The 20908-nt window shown below is 46.7% G+C and overlaps 1 protein-coding gene across 7 annotated transcripts in view; it reads left to right on the top strand.

Moving 5' to 3' along the window:
- The window catches only part of SAMD8 (sterile alpha motif domain containing 8), a 268961-nt gene that overhangs the window by 111923 nt on the left and 136130 nt on the right, over positions 1–20908 (top strand). Inside the window, exon 2 of one of the 7 annotated variants that reach the window (XM_086921804.1) lies at positions 15110–15156. The exons of 5 other annotated variants lie outside the window; for them this stretch is intronic. In XM_086921804.1, coding sequence (XP_086777930.1) covers positions 15110–15156 — 47 coding nt within the window. Of the gene's footprint in view, positions 1–14056; positions 14126–15109; positions 15157–20908 lie in introns of those variants that run through there. One more of the 7 variants, XM_086921810.1, reaches the window with a different exon arrangement.

The following is a 20908-nucleotide window of genomic DNA, read 5'->3' as shown; positions in this document are numbered from 1 at the left end:
CGACCCGGAAGTGTTCCAGACGGCCGGCCAATCAGAGAGCGGCCCCGGAAAGGCCGACCGGAAGTCCCGCCTCCCTCGCCGAGCCGAGAGAGAGCCTGCCGAGGCTCCCCGAGAGGGAAGGAGAGCCCCGGGACCAGCGGGAGAGACCCGCCTCCGTGAAAGACCAGCCGGTGAGTGCAGGTGCCTGCAGAGGAGGGGGGGAGCGTCGGGACACATTGCCGGTGTCCGCCCCGCCCCCTCCCTGCAGCGCGACCTCGCGCTCGCGCGTTGGGAGCCCAGAGAGGCTCAGAGGCAGCATTTTGTTGTTGGAGCCCGAGAGGCTCATCGGGGGCAATTATTTCACGAGCCCTGAGAGGCTCTGAGCGCCCCACCTTCCCTGCGAGTCCCCAGAGGGGGGGCTCCCCCAAAGAGAAGCGCCGCACTTGTGCCTAGAGCCTGAGAGAGGCTCAGGGCGCCCTTTTGGAGAGCCAGAGAGGCTCGCAAGTGCCTTGTCTTTGCCTTGGGTCCCCAGAGAGAGGGACCCCACAGCCCAGCGAGGCTGCACCTTGAGTTGCTGGAGCCCTGAGAGGCTCAGCAGCGCCCTTTCTTGTTTAAGAGCCTGAGAGAGGCTCACCAGTGCCACAGTGGTGGTTCCTTGAGCCCAGAGAGGCTCCAACTTTGTGTTAACTTTACCTGCTCCAGTTGTCCAGCACTTAGTGGACAACTGCCACGTTTAGGCCCTGACATTGGGACACCGGGACAGTCACAGGTGGTGACTTGTGAGTATGGGGTAATGGTTATTGATTCTGCACCGCTGAATGTATTGCTTATGCGTCATGTGCCTTTACACCTCTGAATGTTGATACATCATGTGTTTTATCCTTGCACCCCTATAGGTATTGTGACATGTAGGTGGTTGTTTTCTCCCTAGTACAGGTGGTGCTAGAGAGGTCCTGTTACCAGTGATTACTGGTTGTATGCTCTACTGTTATATTTTTGTGCTACAGTAATTATTTCTAAAAGTGCTGATACCCTTGACAGTGGTCCAAGTGGCCCTGTCCTGTACAAATATCCCTTGTAAATTCCGCCCGTGTCTGTTGGCACCGGGTAATAAGATGTGTGTTTTATCTGATGTATATTTTTATAATACAAAGGCTATTTTTACATAACCTTGTGTGGAGTTTCCTTTGTGGTGGGCCTTGGGTGTTGTTGCTGGGGTGCGTGCGCAAATACTTAACTTACATCGCCTCCAAGTTTAGCCTTGACTGCTCGCGCCACGTTACCTAGAGGGCGAGTAGGGGTTGCCTTGGTGTGTGACTCCCTTGCCCTGACACTTAGAACTGGCGATCCCTGACTGACCTCGACGCGAGTCTTGGCCGGCCAGGGTCCCGGTTCTAACAGGACCCCTTAGCCCTGGGTAGAAGGGGCACACTGAGAGGGTCTAACATTCATCTACACACATTAAGAGTCTGGCTGTGAGCCAGATGAAGCTTCCACTCATACTTCAGTCACCATTTCCTCACTAGATCAAATCAAGAATGCCTGATAAGGCCCCCATACGACTGTCGGGTGACTGCAGACAGGCACCACCTTGCAGTAGTTATCAGATTGTGTATAAGTGTACCATATCCTCATGCCAGACCTTAAGGATTGGGAGTGGCCCCCTAGTCCAGCGCCCTGCTATGGTACGCCTTGCCAGTAATAGTCCAAAGGACATGAGCCGCCTGGATGATTTCGGGATGTCTCTATCATATCCCAGTAGAGCCTTGAGTCAGCTCAGTATGTTCACCAGTAATCTCACTAAGCTCTACCACATCCGACTCCCAAAGCTGCTGCACCCTCTGGCAAAACCAAGCTGTATGGGCGAAACCCGCCTCCTCGGCACTGAATCGAAAGCTGCGAGAGCCATCATGTAAATGTATCGGAATAGATGATCTGGCATATAATACACCCTGTTAAGATATTTGAAGTGCAATAAGCAGCGATTAGGGAGAGGCGCTACGACGCTGTAGCCACAAATGCGGCAGGTCCTTCAAGCTATCCAGCCAATAGTGTGTGTGTGCACATCCAGTGTGCTACCATGAAGCATGCCTCCAGATCTGGAGCATTTAACCCTCCCTCGTCCTAAAGGAGATTCCACTTGTCTCAGCATACCCACTGCTGCTTTCCCGCCCAGGCCAGCCAAACAATAAGAGCCCTCCAGTTAATGAACAACACACGAGGCAATAGAGTAGGAATGTTTGCAAATAAAAATGGAAAACAGGGCAACACCACCATTTTTTTTATGGCTTTATGCCCACTAAGTGAAAGTGGCAACCTTATCCAACGGTCGATTGCCTCTGTGAGTTTCTGCACCGCTTTGCCATAGTTTTCTAACGTCACAACTGGCGGGTCCTTGTGGACCTATAATCCCTATATCCCTATAATCCCTAAATAAACTCAAGTTTCTTACTCTTCCTAAACCGGAACCTGTAATTCTCAGGATTAAGGACATATCTTTTGATTAGGGCTTCTTTCATCTCTGTGTAGGTAAGTACTTCTGGTGCCCATAGCGCCAACAATCTGCAAAATACTTCGACACACACGCCTTCCAATGTCTCTCAGAGACCCGGTGCATGTGTAAGACTGTCTCATAACCTGTAAAACACAGATCTCTGATTATCTCCTTGCTGTAATCCTGTGTCAAGCTCTTAAGGTTGTGTACTTTTGCTCCAACTGGACTGAATTAACGCTGCCACCATCTGTGCTCAACTCAACCTGCTTGGCTTTTAAATCCAGCTCCTTTAAATTCAGCTCCCGATCCAAGTCCATCTTTTTCTCTTCTATTTTGAGCCTGGCCAGCTCCAACTATAGATTCTCCTGAAGCTGCATTAGATCATCTCTAGCTACATCGTATGCCTCCTGCCTGTCCTCCAGCTCATCTGGGGACAGACCTTTAGATGACACTGCTTCCTCCCCTGGAGGACACCTTCTGCCCAGGCAGATCATGAACCATCAGTGCATCCTCATACAAGTTTCGCTTCTCAATCTCCCCACAGAATCCTTCAAATACCCACTGGCCCTCAGCGCCTTTTGTAGCTCCTTCTTTCTGGTGAGGCCTTTAAACTGGAATTTGAGTTCCTACAGATTTGCTTAATCAGCTGCATATTGTAGCAATTCAACATTTTCTCCTCCAATTACAAATCTGTAGGTGCAGCTGATGATTCCCTAGACTGAGACATGCTTGTAGCAGAAAGCTCAAAAACTATCCAAACTCAAGAAAGTAAAAAGACCAAGCATTTACAATGCAACGGTTTCGCGTTTGCCAAAGTTAGAGCTATTGGCATTGTAAATGACAACATTTTTATTTATGTGTTGGTTTTGAAAACAAATAAATAAATGGCATTGTCATTTACAATGCCAATAGCTTAATCTCTCGCAAATGCGAGACCGATTGCATTTGCACCCACACACACCCACCCACACACACACACAGAGACTCTCACACACACACAGAGACTCTCACACACACACAGAGACTCTCTCACACACACAGAGACTCTCTCACACACACAGAGACTCTCACACACACACAGAGACTCTCACACACACACACACAGAGACTCTCACACACACACAGAGACTCTCACACACACACACACAGAGACTCTCACACACACACAGAGACTCTCACACACACAGACTCTCACACACACACAGAGACTCTCACACACACACAGAGACTCACACACACACACAGAGACTCACACACACACACAGAGACTCACACACACACAGAGACTCACACACACACAGAGACTCACACACACACAGAGACTCACACACACAAAGAGACTCACACACACAGAGAGACTCACACACACACACAGAGACTCACACACACACACAGACTCACACACACACACAGACTCACACACACACTCGGAGACTCACACACACACACACACACACAGAGACTCTCACACACACACTCGGAGACTCACACACACACACACACACACACGGAGACTCTCACACACACACACTCGGAGACTCACACACACACAGAGACACTCACACACACACACACACAGACTCACACACACAGAGACTCACACACACACACACACAGAGACTCTCACACACAGAGACTCAAACACACAGAGACTCACACACACACAGAGACTCACACACACACACAGAGACTCACACACACACACAGAGACTCACACACACACACACTCACACACACACACAGAGACTCACACACACACACAGACTCACACACACACACAGAGACTCACACACACACACAGAGACTCACACACACACACAGAGACTCACACACACACACAGACTCACACACACACACAGAGACTCACACACACACACAGAGACTCACACACACACACAGAGACTCACACACACACACAGAGACTCACACACACACACAGAGACTCTCACACACACACACACAGAGACTCTCACACACACACACACAGAGACTCTCACACACACACACACAGAGACTCTCACACACACACACAGAGACTCACACACACACACACAGAGACTCACACACACACACACAGAGACTCACACACACACACACACACACACAGAGCCTCACGCACACACAGAGCCTCACACACACACAGAGACTCACACACACACACACACACACAGAGCCTCACACACACACACACACACAGAGCCTCACACACACAGAGCCTCACACACACACACAGAGCCTCACACACACACACAGAGCCTCACACACAGAGCCTCACACACACACAGAACCTCACACACACACACAGAGCCTCACACACACACACACACACACAGACTCACACACACAGACTCACACACACAGACTCACGCACACACACACTCACACACACAGAGACTCTCACACACACAGAGACTCTCACACACACACAGACTCACAGACACACACACACACAGAGACTCACACACACACACAGAGACTCACACACACACACAGAGACTCACACACACACAGAGACTCACACACACACAGAGACTCACACACACACAGAGACTCACACACACACAGAGACTCTCACTCACAGACTCTCACTCACAGACTCTCACTCATACACACACAGCGCCCCCCCCCCCACACACAGAGCCCCAAAAATGGCAACAACAACCTCGCCATGGGGCACACAATTAACCTTGTACAGTTAAAAAAATCAAAAAATAAATGAAAAGACGCGCTTCTGGGCTTTGCGCCAGGAAATCCTTTTCAAATGAGCAATCTTGAGGATGGCATGAAAGATATGTTCACCTCGCTGTAAACTTCCATTGTAAGACGGCACCAGCCCCAGGCATGGCGGCGAGGGTAGGAGGGAGGAAACTCGCCGACCTGACAACAACAAAGGAGCCTGGTGTGACTCAGGCAGGTGATCGCAGGCCCAGAGAACCAGAGACGAGGCACGCGCGTGGGCATCTCTGAGCTGGGGCAACGTCCCACCGACCCCCGACACTCAAAACCAAAAGGGTGATGATGGCCCCAGGAGGGGGTGGGCACGTGCTGCCTTACCCACCCAGAGACTTATGGGCACGCCCCCCGGTCATTAACACACGCACTTTCATGTGCGTGGTAACATAACCGAGTGGTGGCTCAGTGTCTAATGGAAGTGTGTAGGGTTGCGGGGTTCCCATCAGCTAGTTTCGGATACCTCACCTGGATTATAAAGTAGGTGTCTGAGGTCCCCAATTCCTGATCATCAGACAGCCCCCCGCCCAGTGCTCGAAGGACACTGCAAGTGTGATGACCTAACCCATGCTTATCACGACTATCGCGGTATAGTGAAGTTTGAGGGTGAGGGTCGGTGGCTCAGTTCTGAGGCGACAGCCACACCTTGATGAATGACAAGTCTGCCCCATCACTCCCCATATTTTGGCGGACTCTCCACTTAAAACGCCAAAGGTTGAACAGACCCTGACGTGATGCTGACTGGGCATCCCCAGTCCGGCCAGGACGGACACTTACCTTGGGTTTGTACAGCCACTTTCTGAACCTGTTCATCGTGCCCTGCTGTGTCCTGCTCCTGCTGACAGGGCTCTGATCCTGCTGAGCCCGGGCTCTCCCCTTCGGCTGTGCTGTCCCCGTGTTAAATCAGCTGTGAAATATTTCCCTCCTGCCCGTGCCTCGTGTTTCTCCGGGGCTGCCGAGCTGGGATAGCGGCGAGGGGGCGCCGCTGCGGTATCTCCGGCACTCCAGTGACAGCCACACTCCTGCTGTTGCAGCAGAGCAGTTACAGGCGGCTTACAATACTCCGCAGTGAAAGAAGTGACGGACTTCACAGTCAAGTGCACGCAAGCGTAGGCACAAAGAAAGAACTAACGCATAAAATATATTCATAAAATCCGATATCCACGGGCAAGCGTAAATGTTATGTCACAAACATTATTTACATCTTTTTGTTTAAATGCATATTTGCATTTTTTACGTGTTTCAATTTGTTCTGAATTACTGTGCTTAAAGCGTTTGTTACGAGAGAGTACCGTTTGTGCATCCTCGGAGAGTCGAGCGGCTTCCTGTTGCCTCGGAGACCAGTAAACATACCAAGCCATTGCTTGTCTGGGGCTGGTAGTTCTTCGATTTCAATGAAGCACTATAATGATAGGGGCAGTCTTTTGAAGGAAAACTTCAACTCCCAGACGTGAGACTTCAATGCGTCCACAGACGACCAGCGGAGCGCCACTGCCTTAAAAATAATTGACTAAAACCTCTACGGAGACACGGACAGCGGGAGGGGGGGCGGGAACATGCGGCTTGACGAAAAAAGGGGCGGGACATAAAAAAGACCCAGAAACGCCCCGGAATCGCGTCGTGACGGGGAAAGAGTGATTGATGAATGTGGGTGGAGGTCGCACTCGGTTAGTCAAATTTACAGTTGAATTAGGTATGTGTGCTGTGCTGAATTACTGTCTGCTAAACAGTGAAACATGCATGAATAAAGCCTGACCCCAAACTAATGGCTGTTAGGACTTCAGCACGCAACAACATTAGTGTGTATACTCAGTCTTGAATATTTAATACATATTCATCATGATCTTTTCAAACAAAAACATTTCATTTAGTTAACATGCATCATTTTGTGCAATCCAATTTGAGCATAATAAACAACATAATACAAAACACCACAATTTGCTTAAACCCAATGCATTTCGAGACGCGAGGGGAAAGAGTGATTGACAACCAATCTCTTCCAATGGCTAGCCTCCATTTATGGAGCTAGCCAATGGAAGAGAGAGGCGGGAGAAAGCCCCATACTGTAGGATCATAAGATTTCGCCTGCGCGAGCACTGCTGCGCAGTGCTACAGCCAGGCGAAACCTAAAAACAGTACGTGCTTGCTCAGTCATCTGCGATCTGGTAGTGCACACGAATCACTGTATATAAAGTACACCACAAGTCCTATCCTCATCGCTGCCCACAAATGTTAGCAATGGGGGTCTCTAGTTGCCAGTGGTTTGCACCCTGTCTAAGTAGAGACCCATATTCTAGTACGGGTAAGGGGATTGCACAGCTAAAATAATCCCTACTCACCCCCTTGGTAGCATTGCACAAAAAAGTCAGACTACTGTGTTGTCTAAAGTAATGTTGCATAGACCAAGATATATTGAGGCTCTTTTGCGATTTTCTCTTTTGTTCAAATCCTCTTCATGTTTCCTACAATGATAAAAACAGTACCCAATAATTTTGTATCTCCTATACAAAGAAAAAAACGGCAAGCTAACACTTCTGGACGCGCACAGAAAATATATACAAACAATTCTCTATTTTTTTTTAGAAGAGCTTCAGTATATCTTGGTCTATTTGGGATAGCTGGGTAACCGATTTTTGAAAGAATTATGTGAAAGTAGTTTTGGAACTCTTGGGAATATTAAAAGTCCACTGGGATTGAATTGCAATTATGAAAGACTGGGGTTGTCTAATGTAATGTTGCATAATTAATGGTATAATGAAAAAAGGGAGTGGGTGGGGTTAAGATTGCCCACTGGGGTAAAATTCTTTTGAAAAGCATGATCATCAAAGTGAGTTCATGAATTATAAATTCAAGGAGCCCAGAAAATATGTATTTTGCAACTAAAACATTGCTCAATATTGAAAAATTACATTTTGCATCATTACCAGAACTGATTGTAAATGTATGCACTAACAATCTCGGATTGATGATTTGTACGTTGTGGGTGACATGAAGTTTTATTGTTACAAGATGGCCGCCCCAATTACTTGGTAATGAGTAGTACATGTAGTCCTACTTTGATGGTGGTCGAGTCACAAGTATTTACGTATAATTGAAGCAAACGTTCGCTGACTGGTGATCAAGGAGTGGTAAGCCCCAAAATGTGTCTGGCGTTTTTGCTGCCTGTTTAAATAAAATACATGCTGGAGAAATTGGGCTGTGGCAAGTCTCTTTTCGTGATGTGATTAAGGGCACTATTGGTGCATTAAAAGTGGCGCTACCCCGCTGCGGGCCCTTCGTCACAAGAGGTGGGAGAGTCAGCGATTGCCGTTGTGGAGATATATATATATATATATATATATATATATATATATATATATATATATATATATATATATATATTCTTCTCTTTGAAATGCTTGTGTGATGGGAAAGGGCAGAAAATACAGAGGTGATTAGTTTTAGTAGTTATGTGGCATTAGGAGCACGGCAGACCTTCTATTGAGGTTAGTGTATATAAATCAACTTAACCACCTCAAATTTTTACAGCAGTATTTTCTCTTTTTTTATATGATCATGGAATACGTGGCTACAATTGAAAATAAAAGTGGAATTCTGGAAAGGTATTCCAAAGTTGGAACAGATGTGGACTTATGTGAAAGAAGGACCCCATGTATAAATCATGCAGTATATACGTGTCCAGCAGAGATGAGCTCTAGGAGAACACTTTTGAGATTTTTGTGGAGAAGTGTGAATAAACAGTGGAAGAGTACAATAAAATGTATTCATACAATGGGAACTGCAACACGTTGTTACAGATTTTTAAAAAGGTTTATTGAGGCATGTTTAATTGTGGGTATGTACGTGGCCACTGGACTTTTGTTGCATGGGAGGACTAAATTATGCAGCTAGGTTGACTAAATTATGCTGCAAAAAAGCCAAATAATGTGACCAAATGCGGCACATTTTGGGATAGTATTCATTGTATTCATAATTCTCTTTTTAGGGTCAAGCATACGCTAGCGCCTGGGTCTCGCCTGCCAGACACTGTTAGCAACAAGCATTAGCAAAATCAATAGGTCTTGCTCATGTGAGATCTATTGACTGCCATTGTTTCTTAGCCATGTTGTAAGATGGGCAGGGACATTGACGAGACAGCCCTGACGCAGGCCCCAGACTCGGTTGGGCTCATGGCGAGGGCCGAAACATGTTTGCAGTAAGACGAGGGTACAATTGAACAATTGCCTTTCATTAGAACCCTCAACTTTCACGTTTTTAGTCATACCCCAGGTACCTTCCTTAGAAAATAAAACCTTTGGGTATAGCTTGAGGTATTTTTAATATATCGCTTTTCTGGGTCCCTGCAAATCAAGTTTTGCTATATCTAGGAACTCCCATTTCCATCAATGGTTGAGTCCGCCCTGGTTGTATCTTACCAGGGTGTGGATGGGCACCAATGATGAAGCATGTCACGATAAGTGAGTGAGGCATCTTCTACAAAATCTTTGGATACCCCATAGAAGTAAAAAAAGTAAGCAGAGAGCACACCAGACATCCTGATATGAAGAAGGAACCAGATGTATTTCCAGAAAACTCTTGAATAATCAGTTTCTGTCTCTGTGATTGTCACATTGGTACATAAACTGATCTGTGATTTATGGGGATGCCAAACAGGCTGGAGTGGATCAGTCATACAAAATGAGTCTAACACGAGTTACCCATCTGTCTTTCCGAGGCAACTGCCCAGTTGATTGACAAACTAGTTTGCCATTATGCCACCCTCTCTTTGAATGTATTGTATATAATTATATCTGTATTTTTTTCTCTCGCCAACAACCAAATGGGGAAAACCTAATTTAAAAAATATTGCAATCTTGGCATAAAGTCCAATATGAACGCACAATTTAAATAGAACAATGACAAAAAAGTTTCAAAACATGCAGAGTAGCAAACGTAGCATGAAGACACACGGTCAAATTTTCCATGCTTCTGTAGCAAAATAAAACCAAAAATAAGCGTTAAATGTACCAAAAAAATCTACGGATATGGAGATACCTTGGCAACAAGAGGAGGAGAGTAGGTTTCAGTAACAAGAAACACAAATGCCCTCAGAAAACAGCACCTGACATTTGACCTCAGGCTTTGAATGTCCAGCAAATGTGACCCGATAAGAACAGGATTTACATGCCTGTTTATTACAGAAAACGAGTTCATGGGAAAATACTGAAAACACTGCTTTCGTATAGGGAGGTACAAACTCAAGCTGGACAGGTAAGCAATTAAAGCCAGCAAATGGGAAACAAGAAAACGTGAATTGCAAACAAAAAAGCCAATGGCAAGCGACAGGCCAAATGCATTCCCAGGTCAACTTTCTGAAACTCCACAGTGTCTTTCACATACCACACATCTGTGCTGTCTGGTAGGCTGCGACCTAAAAAGGGCTTGAAGCCTGCCTGTTGCTGCAGTTTGTTGGCTTGCGTGGCACTCTTCTTTACAGCCTCGTAATTTAGTGAAGGCAGACCTAACCTCATTCCCCTTCCTCTCTGCGAAGCCTGGACCAAGAACTGATTGATTCATCATAATCAGTGCCCGATCGTTGCTCCTGATGCAGTGCCCGTTTGTTGCCCCTGACGTGCTTGAGGTGCTATTTGTTCTGTTTAACTTTTAGAGCCCTGCAATCAGAAGGCATGTGACTGGTAAAAGCATGGCAAACAAAATGACTAAGACTTATTTTCTATAGTTAACTTTATTTTATTTTGTCATGTCTTCTTTTCTCACTTTGCACTCATGGTTTTTTTTTTTTTTGCTCTTGGGCGCTGTTCTCAAAAGATGAGGATTATCTTATTTCAGTACCACATAACTGTGAAGTACACCCCAATCCACACCAGTTCACCCCACACCACTCCATTTAGACCAGTCCACTCCAATCCAATCCAAACGAACCCCAATCCACCACACCTCAATCCTCCGAACCCACTCCACTCAAATCTGCCCCACTCCAATCCAAAACAATTTGCCCCATTTCAGTTTTATCCAATCCGAAACAATATTCCCCACTCCAGTCTTCTCCAATCCAAAACAATCTGCCCCAGTCCAATCCAAAACAATTTGCCCCACGTCCGTTTTAGCCAATCCAAAACAATATGCCCCACTCCAATCCAAAACAATATGCCCCACTCCAATCCAAAACAATATGCCCAACTCCAATGTGGCCCACTCCAATCCCAAACAATCCGCCCTACTCTAATCCTTCCCACGCTAATCTGCCCCTCTCCAATCCAAAACATTCTGCCCCATTTCAATCTGCTCCAATCCAAAACAATCTGCTCCAATTGAGTAGTCTGCCCCACTCAATCCAAAATAATCTGTCCCACTCCAATCCAAAACAATGTCCCCCACTCTAGTCTGCCCCACTTAATCCAAACAATCTTCCCCACGCCAATCCAAAACATCTGCCCCTCTCCAATCCAGTACAGTCTGCCCACTCAATCCAAAACCATCTGCTCCACTCCAATCTGCCCCGCTCCATTCCATTCCACTCCAATCTGCCCCGCTCCAATACAAAACAATCTGCCCCACTCCAATCTGCCCCACTCCATCTGTTCCAGTCCAATACAGTCTGCCCCACTCCAGCCTGCACCACTCATTTGAAAACAATCTGCTCCACTCTAAGCTGTTCCCCTCCAATACAAAACATTCTGCCCCACTCCAATCTGCACCAGCCCTTTCCAAAATAACCTGCCCCATTCCAATCCATTCTAGTCTGCCCCATTCCAATACAAAACATTCCGCCCCACTCCAGTCTGCCCCACTCAATACAATCCACCCACTCAATGCAATCCACCCTACCTCAGTCTAATCCACCCCAATCCACACTAATCCAATCTACCCTACTCAACTGCAGTCCACTCCACTTTACTCCAATCCACCCCACTCTATCCCAATCCAATCCACCTCACCCCAGTTCAGTACACTCGACTCAATCCAATCCACCACTTCACTGTAATTCATCCTACTCCAAACCACCATACTGGAATCCATCCCATCCCACCCCAGGCCAATCTAATCTACCCCAATCCAGTCCACCCTAATCCACCTTACTCCTCTACAGTCCAAAACACCCCACTCTACTCCAATCCACCCCACTCCCTCAATCCACTTCAGCCCACTCCACTCCACTCCACGCCTCCCCACTCCACGACACTTCACTCTGCTATTGCACTCTACGACACTCTGCCACTGAACCCTAGGACACTACTCCCCCCTACTCCACTCTGACACTGACTTTTAACAATGCTGAACAGCAGCCACACTGGTGTACAACATTAAAAAAACACTTTGCCAAAGCCAATGGCTCTGGTGTAGGCGAGACCTATTAGCTTTGCCAGTGCTTGTTTTCATATGTTAACATTGTCTGGGCAAAGGTTTCACCTCACCTCTACCAGTTTGACATTCAAATCCGGTAGTAAGCAAGTGCAAGAAGCCCCGTCGACCTGTGTAAGTGCCTTCTTTGCGTGGCATTAAGGATCGCCGCGATTTTAGTAACATTCAATCTGTATGAGCTACCAACACTTTTTTTGCTAAAATCTGAAGTTTATGAAGCAGATGCTGGATTAAGTGGTAAATACGTCACATCCATAATTGTGCAAAAAAAGTAGCAGAATCAAACCATTCCTGTGTCCTACATTATGTATGATTTAAATTGTGTGTAAAAGATTGCCATCTGTTTTCTTTATTCTTTTACTGAAGACTAAAAGAAATGAAAGTTACATGCAGCTGTTTGCAGCGGGTGCATACCTTTCTGTGCTTTAATAACCGGTTGGAAGTAGTAAAATGCAAGTTACCCAAAGACTCCTGCAAAAACATCGTAGTACTATTTTACAAGGCTACACATTTCTGGCATGCATCCTTCAGGTCACACATAGTGCTCTTCAGCAGGCACATGAACCCTCCAAGCTATGTCATGGTTATTCCCAAGACGTCATTTAGGGGGTCACCAGGGCTCCCGGTTGCGACCCCTTGTCTCCGAGAAGGTAAAAACTCAGATGAACGCTGTTCACCTACTGTAGATCACACAGGGAGATAGTTTTTTAAATTGGAATAAAATTAAAACGTGAAATACACACTATTGATAATAAAAAAAATTACAGTTAAACTATTTTTTTTTTCAAAATTGTTAACAATGCCCATTAATGTCTGTGAATACTTGAAAAAAAAATGTTTTTCAACCGAATGGTCACCTTTGTATTCTTCAGTAGTTATGTTTATATATAACATATAGTCCCTACAATTTGTACTAGTGCGCTTTACCACTAAATCTCCCTGTGAACTAGCAATAACTTTAACCTTAGAGGTACAAACTAGTTTTCTGTGAAACACATTATTATGATGTCAATGAGATTATGGTTTGGAGGCATTATTTGCTAGGATTCAGAGTGAAAGATCCTATGATTTCACTTCCTGTAATGTTATTGAGTTGTGAAGTCACTAATGCTACCCCTGGCGTTTTACTGACTCGAGGTTCATGGTGATTCCTACCCGAGAGGAATCCATATAACGCAGATCTTCGCAGCAGACGCATTAACCACCTGAGCTCTTGTCGGTTGCATATACTGAGATGTGCTGTATATGCGTATGACTACTTAACGAGCTGCTCGACACCAGCAATTAAGGCAGAAACGTTTTTGAATTGCAGTGTTTGGAGAAATAGGTCTTGTTTTTGGGCAGACCATAGTCTGTCACTGACTCAGCCCCTCGTGACACCGTCCCCTCCCCCCACGACCCGGTGCGCGGAGTAAATAAACCATTCACACTCCGAGCGCTGGCAGGTGTGGTCTGAGGCGCGTCTGTCAGAGGAAGTAAACGCAGGAGCCAGATTTATTTTTTTTGTTTCATTTTTTTTCTATCTCGTGGCCTCTTGTGACGCTGCTGGTATTGCTTTAGGTATGTATCTCTGCTGAGGACGTGTTCCTTCCTTCATTTCCGAGTCCGACGATGACTGGCTCTGTTGGTTCGCTCTTGTCGGTCGATCGCCAGAGTTGGCTCATCGAGGAGGCTGCCAGTATCATTAAGCGGAGTGCGGCTGAGGTGTGCCCGGCCCACTCCGCTGCGCACTTTAGAGGCAGTCCACGCAGCCTGCGCTCCCCAGGGGTTCCTGCGCCCGAGCTCTTGGGGCACAGCTCCCCACTGCCCTCCGTGGAGCGGTGTCGGTGCGCGGCAACACTTTCTTTTATTATAATAGCGCCTTGATGTCGACCACCGAGAGACGCACTGGGAATGTGCGGGACCCTCCCCACGCAGCTCCCCGCCAATGTCATTCGCTGCCGACATTGCGCGCACTTAATTCTTTCCGCTCTTATTTTGGTTAATGTAGGAACCCATATAGTGCAAGGAGGCACAGAAGTGTAAAGTAGCACTGTAGAAGAGAGGCTGTGGTAAAATAACTTTGAAGAAAGCAGACCCTGGGATCTCCCTGTGATGATGGAACCTACAGCTCACTTTCGGCTCCTTTTTCATCAGTGGGTCAGAATATTCTCTTGCGAGTTAGCAGGTGTCTGGGAATGGCTCTTTCGCCCGGTCTTGCACTCACTTAGGGGAGCGAACAGGCGGACATTCGGAGGGAGTTCCATATTTTAACAGTATTTCAGGAGAAACGTGCTTTATGGTACATGCTTTTTTATAATTAGAATGTACTGTTTGACAGAGGACGATCATGGATGTAGGAAGAGGACTGGTTGAAAGGGTGATGTATCCAACCCCCTCCTCCCCCCAAGATATTAGAGTGTGGAGAATAGGAATGGCAAAAATCCAGAGCTCTACCAACCACAGCCTACAGTGACATCACTGTGCTGAGCTACCCCAGTCAAATGTTTAGACCTGGAGTTAGCCAAGTTCTTTTGCTTAACCACTTGTTTATTCTTTTTTTAGGTTGCTCTGAGTGTGACCGGTCTCTGCAGAAGCATCAGTGTAGGCAGGTAAGCAGGTGGCGTGTGAGCAATCTGCATGAAGGTCCTGTGGCACTGTTAGAAGGCGACTCAGGGGAGGGCAGGAATTGTACCCGACCACCCTGGGACCCACCTCCCTAGGTATGAAGATGAGCACTGGAGGGAGACTTCTCAGGGGGAGAGTCTTGGATCTAGGATCGTACAAACTACACGAGTACTAATGACAAAGAGAGACCACACCGTAGCTTCTTAAGAACGTTTGTTTATCTCGTGATTCAAAGGATCTTTATGATCAATAGAAGCTGGTAGTTACAAGTAGAGCAAGAGCTCAAAGAGTCTTGGTCAGGGTAGGGGTAGCGGGACAGTCTTAGAGGATCAGTGTCTTTGTCGTGGCGTATCCGGCGCGCAGCTCTCAATCCTCGAGCCGGGGGATAAGGGGCGATCTCTCAGGGTCCAGCCGGACCAGAAGAGTCAGGGAGTCGCGAGTCACTCAGCAGGGCTCAAGCAAGATGTCGGAGGTCTTACGATCTTCAGGGGAGTCACGAGTCACTCAGCAGGGCTCGGATGGTTCAAGGTTGCAGGGGAGCCGCGAGTCACTCAGCAGGGCTCAGGTGGGTCCGGCAGAAGTCCTTCTCTGCCAAACGAGCCGCGACCACGTCAGCAGGGCTCTCGATGTTCCAGAATCGAATCTCTCGATAGTCTCTGAGCATCCCCAGTTATAGGACTGCTCCTCTTTGATCTCCGGAGTCTGGTCGGCAGGGGACTTGGCATCTGGGGGCTGCTTGTTGGGGTTTCCTGCCACGCAGCCCTTTGATCTATTCAGGTTGGTTTCGGGAGGAGTCCCAAACACACAGCAGGCGTGGAGCCAGCTCTCCGGGCGGCCGGAGGGGCGATCGAAACCCACTTCTCGAGGAGAGGTCGGAGGTGTGAAGGATACTGCTCCTCCCTCTCTCACTTGCTGGGAGCGCTCTGTCCTTCCGCCAGGGTGGCGCCTCTTGGCCTAGGCCGCGCTGGCTCGGGCGGCCATCTTAAGTGCCGAAAGTGGGCACACAGGGCCTACGGGCCGGGAAGATGGAGGCACGGGCTGGGAAGTCCAGGAAGGGTGAGGACTTAACATGCAGGGAAGGGTTGGTTAGGCCGGGGGACTCGGGGGTCTGTTGTGGTGGAAGCTCGTACGGGAGGTGCTACGGGTCAGGGAGGACCACACCACAAGGCCGGGTCTAACAGGCACATTTCCCATTGCCTCTCTAAACTCAAACCACATTTAGAAGTGGTTTACCCTCCTCCTCTTAAAAAAACTGAGACGCCGGTTTTAATGAAGTATGCCATCAAATGCAGAGTACCAAACACGGAAAGTTCAGGGAAAGTTTGAAAAAATATTAATTCGTGAACTTTGGCGTCCAAATATTGTCTACAGAAACCAGAAGTTACCTGAAGAAGCTCCCTGCCTTTTTCGGCGCTACAGAAGAATATAATATATCGTGTTGAGTTTGTCATGCATAAACTATGTCACAACTTGTCACTAAGATTAGTGTTCTTGAATTTAATCCACTGCAAAATCACCACTAAAGCACGATTTTCATATTTGGTTCTGTTGATGGTGGCGTTTTAAGAATAATACCCAAAACTAAGTCAGCTCTAGGATTGTTTATGTAATGTACTCGCCCAGACAAGTTTTATTATAAGGGTATTGTGTTTGTGTGCCCGTCTGTCTCCATTCAACACATCTGCAGTTTCTAGGTGCGGTACATGAAACAGTACTGGTACCAAGTATAAATTCCCCAGGCTGTTCGTCCATCATCACCCCCACAAAATGTAGTGTTCCCAACGTATAGCACGTAGGGTGACGTTACAAACCGTGTCATGCAGTCCTTCATGAGGAGCGTTCAAGCAGGTTTCAACCATCCATTCAGCAGCTTGTGCTAAAGGGTTATTATACTCCCACCACTGGCTTTTCCGTGCGTCTTTGAGAGTTGTGTGCCAGTATATCTCACAGCATGCCACTAATTTAGTATTTTTAAAGTTTTTTTTTAGTGATGACGTGCTTTCAAATATTTTGCAGTTCTTCACATTCTTAGTTTATGCGCACTGAAGACTTATACACCTTTTATTTATTTATTTATAGCGCGACTTCTGTTTGTTGTCGGGTCTAGTCTCCCAATGCACTACACGCAGGCTTGCATTTCCTTAAATGGTGTACAATAATGTCTTTCACATCATGCTCAGGCCTGCGAACCTCCTCATTGCAACTAGTTTTCTTGTATGCGATATTAGCCGCCACACGCACACACCATACTGCTGTGTGCGGCGCACCTCGTGTTTCATATGTCTAATGTGAAACAATTATTTCTGTGCCAGTGGATCGCTGCTCCCTGGCGCAAAGTCTGCGCTGTATCAAATGCCTAAAGTTACATTCTTAACATTCAGTGTAGTATGTATTCATCGCAGCGATCGGTCGAATGTAAGGCATCGCTCGCATACATTACTGGTAATTCCGAAATATTTGCTGTTTCGGAAAAATGGAAAAGGCGCTATAACTGTGATTAATAAAGTCTTCAAAGGGTTTCTAAAATACAACAGAAATGGATCCTCTCCTTAAGAATTATATTCAAGATTCCGGTGATTTAAAATGTTCTGCCACCTAAGGTGATACTACGCAATTTAGGAATATTGAGCAAGCTAAATTCTCAGCACGTTCCAGTCTCATTGGTTCAGTGGTGTGGTCTAATAACTGGGAGCACTGTCTGTTTTCTGATCCACCCCTTTGACACGTGTGTAAACTGGTTTGACAGCACACTTCAGGTTCCATTCCTGCAGTGGTGGGTGCTGAAGGTTCTCGCAGCCGGCCTGAAGCCTCTGGTGGATTTCCTTAGCTCACACCCTGCCAAGTATGTTTCCGACGTTGCTCGTCGGGAAGCCGATCTTCTGTGTGGAAGTGACGCCCTTGGGTGACTCGGAGGTCACCGGTGTGAAGTCTAGCCGGGCTCATGGAGGCTTTGACTTGGGCAGCGTGAGTGTATGGCTCCTGTGCTCTGGTCTGCAAGCAGCAGCGCAGACACTCACCGATAGTCGGGGAGGCGCAGGGCTTGGCAGGCGGCTTGCTTCCCTGAGCGGAGCGCCTGTACACTGTTGTACAATCCAGGCTTGGGCGTGGATGTTGAACGGAAATGACTGCAACCTCTCGGGACTTTCAGTGGCAGCTTGGCAGACGCCTGAGCGCCGTGGGACATGACAGTAGTGTCAGCCACCTGCGGGAATGCGTTCTGGCGCCGCATTGTTTCTTTGTGACTGACAGAGACACGACAGCCTTGGAGAGCCAAGCCATTGATCTGGCTTGGCTCCTACAGCCACAGTACAAACGGAGCCATCCTAAGATATAAAACAGGCCACACGTCATAAAAAGAATTATACGGACTTGAAATTCTTCTGAGTTGATCAGCTACATGTGCATTACTGAAGTGAGTGATATTTATTGGAAGTAATCATTTTCTTAAACATGAAACATTCAGGAATGCCGCAGGCCCTGGTGATGTTGCCACAAATTACTAAACATGTCTGTTTCTCATGGGCTCTATTTAGATAGCCAATATTTTTATTAAATGTGAAGCAATATTTTTTTTTAAATATGAACTAAGTATAATTGAGGTTTTTGTAAAGCGCGGCTCTTGTACAGAGTTTCTTCAATCTGCTTTCATACTTGATGGTTAAGGAAAATGATACATAGTGACGTGAAGCGCAAGGCCATGGATCACACAGTTTAGTCAAGTGGGGAAGTTGGGACTTCAGTTCAGGAATGCATACTGTGTAGTTCAGAGACTGTAGGTCCTACAGTGTAGGGTTACAGTCCTGTTATCTTCTGTTTAACCCAAAGATCGGTGCTTTGTGTTCAGTTATTCAATTATTGTTTTCCAATGAGGTTTAGTATACGGAGTTGAATAAATATACTAATCACACCTTAAATTAAACTGACACCATATACACACACTCATATCCATGACCGTAGTCATGAAAGTTAAAGATGTGCTTGTGTGAATAGTTCACAAACCCTGATCAAACACAGCGACAGGACATACCCGTCTGAAATGATGCTGAACTTGCAAACGTCTTCTTCCTAAGCAGCAAACTGCGAGGCTTCGAGACCGGAGCCTGCAGTAATATTACCATAAAATAGCATATCCTGCCGTCCCTTCCTCTGCTGGCTCACCTGGCTTCACAAACAAAGATTTTTTGAGACACTCGACAGCTCAACCAGAGCCACTAAATACTTAACAAAACCGAGTCCTAGGAGCCCCGCAGAGTTTGCTCCTCAGGTTACACAGCTTCAAGGAAACTTCGGCGATGTGCAGCATGGCTCCTGAGAAACCTGCGTTGTCTGCCGTTGTTTATTTTATCAGTTTACACTTCAAAATTTGTATGAACATTGTCCAATTCGTCTTTCAACTCCAACATCTGGAGCTGGGGTCAATGGCGTAGCGAGGGTTGGGGTGGACCGCCCCGGGTGGCACGAGTTTTGGGGGTTGCGGCCTCCCCCGCTGTTACCTGCTGTCTCGGGTGGCAATAGCAAGCCCCCGCTCTTCAATGCTTTTTTCCGCCGGGCGGAAAATTGAAAAATCGCCTGCACCCTGAGCATAATCCGCAATGAGGGCAGATCCTAGCGAACAACAAAGTTTAATATAAGACCTTAATTCAGCTAAAACAAGAGTACTTGCAGGACACAAGTCCTAAAAAAAAGTGGGGGGGACTCTCAAAGTTAGGTAGTATCACAGGAAGTGACATCACGGCAAGTGGCATTGCAGGAAGTGACATCCCAGGAAGTGACATTACGGCACGTGACAGGTTCCTTTACCAAAGGATTGACAAACTAACTCTGCTGCCAGCCCACCAGGCGTAATATTCCATGTGCAGCACATTTCTATGTAGATGTGATTGCTTTAGGTGCCTGGTGGTTAGGACTAGACAAAAAAAGATCTTTCCATCAAATGTGTTAGTTTTGATTTAAAGTAGCATACAGGGTTAATGCACCTCTTGCAAAGCACATCAAGTAACATGCAGATTGCATATTTTATTTTATGTAGATAGGTAAGTAGGTTACTGTTTTGGACACAGAGATACTTTTGTTACATGCAGTTGCATTATAATCCTTCTAGTATAACCGTGTTTCTAGATGTAGGTTTGGTAAACAAGGAAACATGGATAGAATTGTTATGGTGATAAATCCAGATGTTTAAAAACTCCACTTTGATTTTACGGATCCTAAGGGTAAACTTCATATGGGGATCACATGGGTTATTCCACATGAGGAATTCTTGCAATTGTTCTTCATCACCTTTCCATATAAAGAATATTTCGTCAATATATTTTGCCCAGTGATGTATGTTTTCTGAGAAAGGTGCTATCTCTTTGTGGATAAATTCCTCTTCAAAACCCCCCATTTAGAGATTGGCCACATTGGGGGCACAGGCTGACTCCATGCCAACACCCTTTACCTGCTGGTAACATGTGTTTTTAAACTCAAAGACATTATCTTGAAGGAGCACATACTTGATCCGGAAGATAGATGTGCGTCGACACACCTGGAATCCCTCCTGCGAGACTCGTTAAATACTCAAACTCTGCTCTGACAGGAGCTCATGCAGGAGGCAAAGGCTGCATGACTGGCTACTCGTAGCAGAGTATATCAATGGGGCAATAAGGCCGGCACAACACTGCATTGGCAGCGCACACCAAGGTCTGGGGGATCCGATAGCCATTCTGTTGGCTGGATACAGTTCCTGAGTGATGG

Source organism: Lissotriton vulgaris, chromosome 5 (assembly GCF_964263255.1).
Source record: "Lissotriton vulgaris chromosome 5, aLisVul1.2, whole genome shotgun sequence".
Lineage (NCBI taxonomy): Eukaryota > Metazoa > Chordata > Amphibia > Caudata > Salamandridae > Lissotriton > Lissotriton vulgaris.
This window is presented reverse-complemented; position numbering and strand designations above follow the sequence as displayed.